This window comes from Helianthus annuus, chromosome 17, assembly GCF_002127325.2.
Source record: "Helianthus annuus cultivar XRQ/B chromosome 17, HanXRQr2.0-SUNRISE, whole genome shotgun sequence".
Lineage (NCBI taxonomy): Eukaryota > Viridiplantae > Streptophyta > Magnoliopsida > Asterales > Asteraceae > Helianthus > Helianthus annuus.
In genome coordinates, this window is record NC_035449.2 from 137,625,265 (window position 1) to 137,637,383 (window position 12,119).

The 12,119-nt window shown below is 38.3% G+C and overlaps 2 protein-coding genes across 2 annotated transcripts; both read left to right on the plus strand.

Annotated features, from left to right (window-relative positions):
• Positions 1–851: 851 nt before the first annotated feature.
• On the plus strand, positions 852–1,481 carry LOC110924621 (proline-rich receptor-like protein kinase PERK2). The gene has a single exon (XM_022168613.1). The coding sequence runs from the start codon at positions 852–854 to the stop codon at positions 1,479–1,481; it is 630 nt and encodes a 209-aa protein (XP_022024305.1).
• Positions 1,482–2,739: 1,258 nt separating this feature from the next.
• Positions 2,740–3,213, plus strand: LOC110924622 (DNA-binding protein HEXBP-like). The gene has a single exon (XM_022168614.1). The coding sequence runs from the start codon at positions 2,740–2,742 to the stop codon at positions 3,211–3,213; it is 474 nt and encodes a 157-aa protein (XP_022024306.1).
• The last annotated feature ends 8,906 nt before the right edge of the window (positions 3,214–12,119 follow it).

Genomic DNA, 12,119 nt, shown 5'->3' on the forward strand with positions numbered 1-12,119 from the left:
TCCATTAGAATGTAATGGCATCCGGTTCGTTTCCGATCGTTCAGTTACGGTTCAGTTATGTTAAGTGCGTTACTTAAAGGTCTAACCCCGTTAGTTGTTAAATGCATTAAAAAGCGGGTGTTAGGGTAATCAGGGACCCTAACTGGCTCAGAAAAGTACCAATATTAATTTTGGCAATATTTTTATGTTCCGGGTATTGTCCGGTTGTTCGGTCGGATAGTAATCCGTTAAAGTGCTTAAGATATCCGTTAAGCGTCATAAATAATATTTTTAGCGACACAATTTATTCTGCAAAGTGTCGGGAATAATTCCTCATATTTTGGCACTTTATTAATTAGCTAGAAGCTAGTGTGTTGATAAAAGTGCTGTGTTTCGTGCTAAGAGTATGTTTTAGGCACATCCAAATCTCTGTATTTTATCCCTAGAGACGTAATCATACAACCCTTGTATTCCTACACACACTCTGGGTGTAGTAAAAATATTTTGGCTCATTCAGGCCTTTAGAGGCAGTGTTTGCCTGATGCTGGCTATATCAGCATGTTCACTGTGTATCCGTTTAGTGCTACTGTGCTTTTGTGCATCATGTTTGTCACTAAGGTTCAGTAAATAAGTAATATAGTGACAGGAAAATCATAGTATGATGCAGACATGTATAAGTATCAACAATCAAGTAGCAGAAATCTCAGTCAAGCACAGTAATTAGGCAACAATTAATAATTAATTAAGTCGTACGGATACCTGGTTTTGTGAGGGTTGTCACAGATCCCGTTTTGCCCACTACATTCCTAGATATCCATCCGATCATCCCTCCTGTTACTGGACCAGCTCACTACTCACTGAGTGGTGCGACTATGCCAGATGAGCATTTACCTTCTTATCCATCATTCGGATCTTTTGCTACCCCTGTCACATCCACAGCCAGTTCTCATTTCGACCTGTATGCTACCGGGCCGTCTTACACTGCTCCTAGCTACCCTATGGCGGGGTATCCTTCGCACACTTCAGTTCCTTTGTTTGGAGATCCTTATCATGTCCCTACTTCCATGCATAGTACTGTCACATACCCGTCTCCATACTTTGCAGATCTTCATGCATATCCTCCACTGAGCATGAGTCCCCATGACCCATACTATCCGAGTCTCTTGCCTTCGTCCACTAATGAGTTCAGGCTCACATCTGTCGAGATTCAGCTCGGCATCGTTTTCCGTCGCCTTCATGAGCTTAGTACTCAACAGTCTGCTTCTCGAGCACCTACGAGTGCCGCACCATCATCATCCCCATTGCCCCCACTACCGACATCATCCCCTCCTCCACCACCACCGTTACCGACATCACATCCACCACCATCTCCACCAGCACCGTTGTTTCCTTCACACCATGCCCCACCTCCGTCTATTGAGGGGCGCGTTAGCGCTTTAGAGGAGGATATGGCTTATATCCGAAGGGTCATTGATGCATCTACACCCCCACCCCCACTCTAGTCTTGGTATGTGGTCATATTAGGAGGTAGATCCCCTTAGCAGGTTGGAAGACTAATAGAAGAGACTTTTTGAAGATATATATAAAATCAACTTGAAGACAATGAAGAACCATGTGAAGAAAAATCTATTTTGTAGTTGTATTTTGTTTATGACATGAATTTTGGAGTAATGTAACTCCTAACTATATTTTGTTTCTTCACAAACGTTTTGTAACAAGTTGACATCTATATATATGTATGGGGTATCTCTTCTTTTATGCTTTGTTATTGTTGGATTTGTTTTTATGTTGGTGATGATTTTGGCATGGATGTTTTCGCGCGAGATATGATCGATGTACCCTATTTTGATGTCTGTATGTGTTGAGATGATGTGTTACATTCTATTTTGAGCCCATGAACGACAATATTTATTTTAAATATTGGTCTAAATTCTTCTATATGATTTTCATATGAAGATTCATGGCGCCAAGAAGGAGGAATTTACGTAACGATCAAAATCCTTTACCCACGACTCATGCTGAGCTTGATGCCTTACTAAACCAACGCATCGCGGATGCGATTGCACAGCACGAGGCAACCCGTGGTAATCGAAATGATGGGTCGAGAGTTCAACCTCCACCAGTAGACCAAAATCCTACTAATGGTTGGTTACTCTTAACCTTTCAAAGGAATTCTCATTAATATTTATTTGAAAAATATATATTTTTGACAATTTGAGAACCAACATTTCAAGATGCACATATAAACAATTCCTAGATTGCAAACCCATGAATTTCGATGGCACGGGTGGTGCCGTAGCATTCGTCCGTTAGACAGAGAAAATGGATTCCGTCATTCGCATGAGCAACTGTACCCCTAATCAGACTGTGTTATATGTCTCGGGTATGTTCATGGCTGAAGCCTTGTCTTGGTGGAATCTACAAATACAAATTTTGGGAGATGCAGCCGCGTATGCCATTACGTGGGATAGACTGAAGGAGATGATGAGGGAGAAATACTGTTCGAGGGCGGAGTTACAAATGTTAGAAACGGAGTTTTGGAATCTAACAATGGACGGACCAGACATTTACGGGTATACACAACGATTCCATGACCTTTCACGAGTAGTCCTGTACATGGTAACTCCAGAGTTTAAACGAGTTGAAAGGTATATTTGGGGAATGGCACCCCAAATCCGGAGTTTGGTCACGTCTTCACATCCTACCACGGTCACTGAAGCCATCACAATCTCCGTTAGTCTAACCGAATAAGCAAAGAGGATGAATAAATTTGATAAGAAGGGTACCGAGAAAGCGAAGGAAAAACAAGGAGAATCCGCTTTACATGACAATAAGCGGAAGTTCTCAAAATTTAAGAAAGGATCTCAATCGGGTAATAAGAAAAAGGAGAACCCCCCAAAGAGGTCGGGGAAGGCATTCGTAGCAGCAGCAGAAACAGAATCGAAAGGATATGCGGGGAATGCACCTAAGTGCAACAGATGCGGGTTTCATCACACAGGTAGTTGTCGAAATATCAAGTGTGACAAGTGCGGAAAGATGGGGCACCGCACAGAAAAATGTTGGGGTAACAACAAGGTGACTAAGAAAGAAGGAAGCAACAGAAACGATAATGAACGAGGACAAAACCAAGGCTGTTTCAATTGCGGTGATATGGGACACTTCAAGAAAGACTGTCCCAAAGAAATCAAAGGCCGCGAACGAGCCTTTGTGGTTGGAGCCAAAGAAGCGCGATAGGATCCCAACGTAATCACCGGTACGTTTCCTGTCAACGATCATTTCTCTTCTATTTTATTTGATACCGGTGCAGATTTTAGTTTTATATCTTTAGAATTTAAAGATATGCTTGGACTAAATTCAACTAAACTAGATGTTCCATTCACTATCGAATTAGCGGATGGAAAGGTGATTGAATCCAATAACAATATTAAAGGATGCTCCTTAGAGTTAGGAGGACAAAGATTCAAAATTGACCTAATGCCCGTTCAACTAGGTAGTTTTGATATTGTAGTTGGAATGGATTGGTTATCCACCAACCAAGCCGAAGTCGTGTGTTACGACAAGATCATTCGAATCCCCCTTCCTAATAACGAAACACTTCTTGTTCATAGTGAGAAAAACGAAATGCCGTTACGAATCATTTCCTGTATGAAAACCCAAAAGTGCCTACAAAAAGGATGTATAGCATTTTTAGCGCACATTGTTGACAAGAAGGCAAAGGAGTTAAAACTTGAGGAAATCCCAGTTGTGAAGGAATTCCCTGAAGTCTTTCCAGAAGACTTGCCGGGAATACCTCCACAACGACAAGTCGAATTCCGAAGAGACTTAATTCCAGGTGCCGCACCTGTGGTAAAGTCTCCATACCGATTAGCTCCTTCGGAAATGCAAGAGTTATCCACACAACTTCAAGAGTTGTTGGATAAGGGTTTCATCAGACCAAGCCACTCACCTTGGGGAGCTCCAGTGTTGTTCGTGAAGAAGAAGGATGGAAGTTTTAGGATGTGCATAGACTATCGGGAGTTGAATAAACTCACAATCAAGAATCGGTATCCATTACCGAGGATTGACGATCTATTCGATCAACTTCAAGGATCGAGCTATTATTCGAAGATCGATTTGAGATCAGGATACCATCAACTCAGAGTTCAAGACGAAAGTGTTCCAAAAACAGCATTCCGAACTCGCTACGGTCATTACGAGTTCCTTGTTATGCCTTTTGGCTTAACAAATGCACCAGCGGTGTTCATGGACTTAATGAACCGCGTGTGCAAGCCTTACCTTGATAAATTCATGATAGTGTTCATCGATGATGTATTGATATATTCACGAAACAAGAGTGAACACGAGCACCATCTTAGAACTATCCTTGAGCTGTTGACAAAGGAGAAACTGTATGCGAAATTTTCCAAATGTGAATTTTGGCTTCGCGAAGTTCAATTTCTCGGACACGTAGTCAACGAGAAAGGCATACACGTTGATCCATAAAAAATTGAAGCCATAAAGAATTGGAGTGCACCAAAGTCACCGACTGAAATACGTCAATTCCTAGGATTGGCCGGTTATTATCGAAGATTCATTGAGAACTTTTCGAAGATTGCACAATCCCTCACTTCTCTCACTCAAAAAAGATAAGAAATTTGAATGGGGAGAGAAACAAGAAGCAACTTTTCAACTGCTTAAAGACAAACTTTGTAATGCTCCAATTCTGTCACTCCCAGTCGGTACGGATGATTTTGTAGTCTATTGTGACGCCTCACGACAAGGGTTAGGATGCGTATTGATGCAACGAGAGAAAGTTATTGCATACGCATCACGCCAATTAAAGATTCACGAAAGGAACTATACCACACATGACCTAGAGTTAGGTGCAGTGGTATTTGCACTAAAAATTTGGCGTCATTACCTTTATGGTACTAAATGCACGATATGCACGGATCACAAGAGTCTTCAACATATATTTAACCAAAAAGAGTTAAATATGCGCCAAAGACGATGGGTTGAATTGTTGAATGACTACGACTGCGAGATCAAATATCATCCGGGCAAAGCGAACGTTGTCGCGGATGCATTAAGTCGGAAAGAACGAGTTAAACCTTTGCGTGTACGATCTTTAAGGCTCACAATTCATAAAGACCTTACCTCTCGAATTCTTGATGCTCAGCAAGAAGCATTAAAACCAGAAAATATCAAAGAAGAAATGCTTAGAGGTATGGAAAAACAATTAGAGTCGAAAGAGAACGGAGCCTTATATTTCATGAATAGAATTTGGATTCCTCATTTTGGTGGTCTTCGAGGCTAATACTTGACGAGGCTCATAAATCCAAGTATTCGATACATCCTGGAACAGATAAGATGTATCACGATCTCAAGGAATTTTATTGGTGGCCTAATATCAAAGGTGATATTGCAACATATGTTGGAAAATGTCTAACATGTGCTAAAGTTAAGGCCAAGTACCAAAAACCTTCTGGATTGCTACAACAACCCGAAATCCCTAATTGGAAATGGGAACATAATTCCATGGATTTCGTAACTAAATTACCCAAGACTTCTCGTGGTCACGACATGATTTGGGTAATCGTCGACCGATTAACCAAGTCAGCTCACTTCTTGCCTATCCGTGAGAAAGATAGTACTGAGAAGTTAGCTAAAATCTATCTCAGAGAAATTGTAGCAAGACATGGTGTACCTTTGTCGATAATCTCTGACCGAGACGATCATTTTATATCAAGGATCTGGCAGTCTTTTCAAAAGGCCTTTGGATCCCAATTAAATTTGAGCACGGCCTTTCATCCCCAAACAAACGGCCAAAGTGAACGCACAATTCAAACTTTGGAAGATATGTTGCGTGCTTGTGTGATGGATTTAGGTGGAAATTGGGATACTCACTTGCCTCTAGTGGAGTTCTCATACAATAACAGTTATCACACGAGTATTAAAGCCGCACCATTTGAAGCATTATATGGCCGTAAGTGTCGATCTCCGCTATGCTGGGCAGAACTAGGCGACAAACAACTGTTAGGTCCTGAGTTAGTTCAAGAAACTACCGATAAAATATTCAAAATTCGAGACCATATCAAGGCGGCTCGAGACAAACAGAAAAGCTACGCGGACAGACGTCGCAAACCGTTATCCTTTGAGGTTGGAGACAAGGTGTTGCTAAAAGTCTCGTCGTGGAAAGGCGTAGCTAGATTCGGTAAGCAAGGGAAGCTTAGCCCGAGATACGTAGGACCTTATGAGATTTTGGAAAAGATTGGAAACGTCGCCTACAAGTTAAAACTGTCTGAAACACCCAGTAACTTTCACGACACTTTTCATGTGTCGAATTTGAAAAAGTGTCTTTCGGATGAATCACTTATTATTCCCCCGGACGAAATCCATGTAGACCACAAACTCCATTTCATCGAAGAACCTGTTGAGGTTTTGGATTCAAAGATTCACAAAACGAGGAGAAGTAGTATCAAACTAATCAAAGTCCGATGGAACTCGAAACGAGGACCCGAGTTCACATGGGAACGAAAAGATGAAATAAAAAAGAAGTACCCTCATTTGTTTAAGAAAATCCCAACAAAGAAGTGACGCAGCTTAAAATTTCGGGACGAAATTTTCTTTAACAGGGGGAGAATGTGACAATCGGCAAAATTCCGGTAATTCCGTACAACCTGAACAACTATTTCAACTATTATTTTCACGTATCTGACTTGATTTTAATTAATTAAAGTCTTGAAAGTCTAGGAATTATAAAAATCATAGTGAATTATGATAACGAATCCATTGCGATTAGAAACAATATCCTAGACTAACAATAGGAACGCGAATAAACGATACTTGTCAGTACTAGTCGTGGTACAGTCTGACACAATGAAAACAAGACATACAGTTATGTCTACACAAATATTATATAAAAAGCTTTGTCTAAAAATAATATGTGCATTATTATTTACAAAATTACAATTAAAAACCAAATTGTCCAAATCCGCAGAAAAATACGGCAATCCTTCGGAAAGATACAGCATTCCGCAGAACGAAACAATAACTATCCGAAAAACCCAAAGATAAATATTATTTGACATAAATAATATAATGGGTATTAAAAATGACACAAAATCCGCAATCGAATCTTATTTCGTTAAGTTGCATAGCTAGTTCAGTAAGCTGCCAGTCAGCAAAGCCGGTACCGGAACCGTGTCAAAAATAATAAAATTTTTAGTCTAAAAAGTTAGATTAATTATTTGGATAATAAAACATGTGCAAAAATAATTTTTGTTATGTATTTATCTAAACTAAACACGGTGTCAGTATTTAACCCGGTACAGGACCTAAACCAAAATTTTCAACCGAACACCGAACTACCAATTTTAGTGAGTTAGTTTTATATAGTGTCACATTACTTTAAAATGTTGGACCTTGAAACTTTATAGAAAACCTCATCTAAATTATTAAAGATTATGAAGTTTATAAAGTATAACAAAGTTTTTATAAAAATTCATAAAACCTTAAACCACCCATGTCCATGGTTTTAGTCGGTCCCCCACCAACTCATCTTCCATTGATGTGTTGTAAAATTTAGAGAAGTGATTAGTGTTGGTGATATGTAAGAAGAAGAGATGATCACAAGTTCACAACACTTAAACAAATACATCTCACAAACCATTTCACTCTAAGTTTTTTTCATAAACAATAAACACACACAACTCACTCTCTTTCACCCTCTAGAAATCGTTCAAGAACAAACACCTCCATCTTCAACTTTTCAAAATCCAAACACTAGAATTTCATATATACACGGAGGTTCAAAGATGATTTAAGGCATTTTCAAGACTTGGGAGCACACTTGAAGCATTTGCTCAAGCTTGGAAGCTCTTGGATCTTCATCTTTTTATCATCTTTTCAACTTGTTCATCCCTAGCCAAGTGCTAGTAGTAAGCTTCAAATCTTGTACTTACATTTTTGTGATTTATGTTTAAACACAAATGTACAAGTAATCATCTTGAAGCATATTTAAAAATTACATGAATCACTAACAAAGACTAAACAAAACCATTATGATTATGTGTTAACTATGATGATTCTTGATAATCTTTGAAGTTATGACCATGTAGTAAACTTGATCTTGCATCTTCATTTTAAAAAGTATGATCTAAACACATGCATGTTTAGATCTAGCAAGATCCATTAACATGAATGTTATGAACTTGTAATTTTGTTTAAAAATGTTTTTATAAAACATGAAATACATAGATTGGTATAAAAATCATGTTACAAAATGAAGTCTTTAAAAATATATAAACAAAGTTTACATAGGCTTTGTTAAACCGAAAAGTTACATGAACATGTTTAGAAAATAAAGATGAACACTTTAAAACATGATTTTTGAACTAAACAGGGTTTCATATAAGTTCATAATGCTTCGTGATAAGCTTTTAAGTTTATATTGTTATTTTGGAAGATCGGAAAATTTTTTATTTGAAAAAGTATATGAAATCATGTTTATAAAACATGGGAAAAGTTCATAGTTTAAGGGAAACCATGGCAAAATTTTTATAAAATTTAATCATGATTTAAATATCTTTAACTAAAGATTAATTTGATTAAAAATGATTGGAAATTCTAATCATGATTATACAAGTTATATGGTCAGTCTAGGTTATCAGTCATAACCCAAATAAGTTATATGGTCATCTAGGTTATCAGTCATAACCCAGACGACTTACTTGGTCATCTAGGTTATCAGTCTAGGTTATCAGTCATAACCCAGACAAGTTATATGGTCATCTAGGTTATCAGTCATAATCCAGACAAGTTATATGGTCATCTAGGTTATCAGTCATAACCCAGACGACTTACTTGGTCATCTAGGTTATCAGTCATAACCCAGACAAGTTATATGGGTATCTAGGTTATTAGTCATAACCAAGACAAGTTATCTGGACATCTAGGTTATCAGGCATAACCCAGACAAGCTTAAAGTAAACTTTAAACATGAATCCAACCTATTAAGGTAAACCCACTTTTATAAGAACACATGGGCTAGGCCATTCAAACATAAACAAAGAAAGCAAACGAATACAAGAACCAAAAACGAAATTTAAGATGAGATACTTGTACAAACATAAACCTAAGTGTCTAATGAAGTTAGAACACTTGTAGGTTGAGAAACAAGCACATAATTTGAAATCGAAACAAGATTTGCTTGGAACGCAAATTTGTGAGTTCATGTTTCCCCTTTTGTTAGTGCATGTCGACTTCGTCTTGTATCGAGTCTTAGACTAGATATGTTTAGATCAGGGCACGTTGTACGAGGAAATAGCAAGTATTAGGATTATTTAGGCTGATTCCGCTTGAAAGTGCTCATAGCAGTTTCAAGCGAAATCAAATGATCAGATTCTGCTTGAGTATATTGTTGAGGTTCCGCTTGAGAAGCTGATTCCGGTTGAGCATGTTCAAGCGAAATCAGTGTGTCTATATATAGGCGTTCCGAGCGGAATCAGTAAGTAGTTGTACGTGTGATCTTGTATAGGATACCGAAGTGCTGCCGGTTTATCCTGTGGATGTATTAGTTGTTAGATCAATCAGAAAGAGTATTAAAGTGATATTCAAGCTGTGTCTACCTTTGTTTCTGAGTTTCCGCCTCTGAAACAAAGTAAAACTCCTCTGAACGACTCGTTTGGGCCAGAACACGATCCTACAAGTGGTTTCAGAGCTCAGGAGGAGGAGTTCTGCAGATTACAGCTGATTTTCATTGCATTTTCTTACTTCTACACCTTCTTTCTTCATTTGAACAAAATTTAACGGTTAAAATCAGCTCAATTTTTCACAAAATGTGTAAAAGTGCATTTTAAAAACCCTTGAAAATTTCACATTAAAATTCGGCTTAAAAATGGTTAAATTGGACCTTGGATGTGATTCCGCTTGACCGAACAGTAGTGCTTCCGCTCGAGATTGGGTTACTTTGCTTGAACATTTCAAGCGAAATCTACTATTCCGCTTGAAATTGTGGTGATTTCGCTTCAAAACCCTATTCCGCTTGAATAGTTTCAAGCGAAATCAGTGATTTCGCTCGAAATTCCTGATTCCGCTTGAAAGGTCTTATTCCGCTTGAGTTTTCAAGCGAAATCAGGTCATTTAATTTCAATTGCTTATTTCGCTTGAACAGCTTATCTCGCTTGAAGTTGTGTTTCAGGTATTCCGCTTGAACAAGTTATCATATTTCGCATGAACTTGCAAGAATCATGAGTGAAGAGTTTTTCAACGCGTTCGCCACATCTTCGATTAATCCGGCTTCCATTGCTCAAAACATGAATCTGGAAAACGAAATGGGAACTACACAAAAGCGCCCGAAGCTAATGAGCATAGAGGAGTACTACGGATGGAAAGATCGGTTCGAGAACTGGGTTCAAGCTAACCATCTAAGATCGTGGGAGTGTATATTGAAGAGATATGTTCTACCACGTACTGAATTGCAAACTGAAAAACAAATTTCTGAGTTTAATGACAATGAACGGGAAATGTACAAAGCTGAAAAGATGATGATCAGTTTACTTCAGCAGGCCATCAAAGAAGACATCTTTGTGTTACTTCAACATGACAAGACCTCAAAATCAATCTGGGATGCTCTTAAAGTCAAGTTTGAGGGTAGTGAGAATATGATTAAGAGCAAAAAGGCATTACTTAAGAAAGAATTTGATCTTTTCACTAGTTTGCCCAGAGAAGATACAAAGAAGTTAATTCAAAGATATTGCCACTTGGTGCGATCCATGTCAATGCTAAGTATAACTAAAGATCGTGAAGAGTGGGTTGACAAGTTAGCTGATGCTTTACCTCAAAAAGAGTGGGGTACTTACTTGATGATCTTGAAGAACACGGGAGTTTATGATGGGTTAACAATTTCTCAATTCATCGAGAAAATTGAGAGTCAAGATTTGGAACAGCAAAAGATTGCGAGGATGAACAGTCCGAGTGGTCAACAAGACGTGAAAATGTACTACAAAGGAAGTGTTCCAGAAGTTGAAAGAAGCCCAAAAATTCAAACTGCTTTTAGTGCTGGAGATTCATCTGAAAAAATTGATCAAAATTCAAACAAAAGCAGTGGATTTTCTTCATATCTAAGTGTTAATCCAAAAGAAACAACATCAAGCTTTCAGCATCAAAGTTCTAAAAATGGAAATGGTTGTGTGATACAATGCAACATTGCTTTGAATCTTCCTGATGGTCAAAGTTTTTCTGTAGAAGTTGCAAAGGATCACATGGCATTACTTGGTTCCGTGCTTCTATCTTATGAAGGTTTAGTTGCAGGGCGGATCGGGAATCCTATGCTAACAAAGGAGGATTACGATCAGATAGACGCTGAAGAGATGGAACTAATGGACATCAAATGGTGTCTAGCTAGTGTCCTTAGAAGAGTTGAGAAGTTTACGATGATTACCGGGAGAAATGACTTTCTTGATGCACATGTTTCTACTTAGGTTTTGATAAATCTAAAGTTACTTGTTTTAAATGCAGGGAGAAAGGTCATTTCAAGAGGGAATGCAAGAATAGAGAAGCGAATGATGCAAAGAATTCGCTCGGTAAAGATGATTACTACCGGAAAGCTATATATCAACAAGTTGGTCAGCAACAACAACAAGAGCCACAAGTGGCTCATGGTAGAAAAGTGATTGAGGATTCAAAGAGAGCGTGTTTGGTGAACCAAGAAAATTTTGATTGGAACAAATACATTTCATCTGTCAGCAAAGCATGCGTAATCGATCAAGATGATGAAAGACTACCTGAAGGCTTTAGCTGGGATATGTTTACTGATGAAAAGGGAGATTTCAAAGCTTTCATTGCTAAGATTGTGAAAGAACCAGACATGTTCACCGAATGGATGAAATCTATTGGAGTTAGTGTGAAGAATGAAGAGGAAAAATCTGTTTCATCAGAAGAATCTTCACAGAGTTCAGACGAGAGTTTACAAAGTGATGAAAGTTCAGAAAGAGAAGTTGTTTTTTATCAAACACCATCTGATTCTGGTTCTTCAGATGATAGTTCTGACAAACCAGTAGAATTTGATCAATCACCAACTGATGACAGTAGTGATGATGAGGAAGAAAAACATATCAATGTTGCAAAATCTCATCTCTCTCCTGAAAGTTTTCATTTTT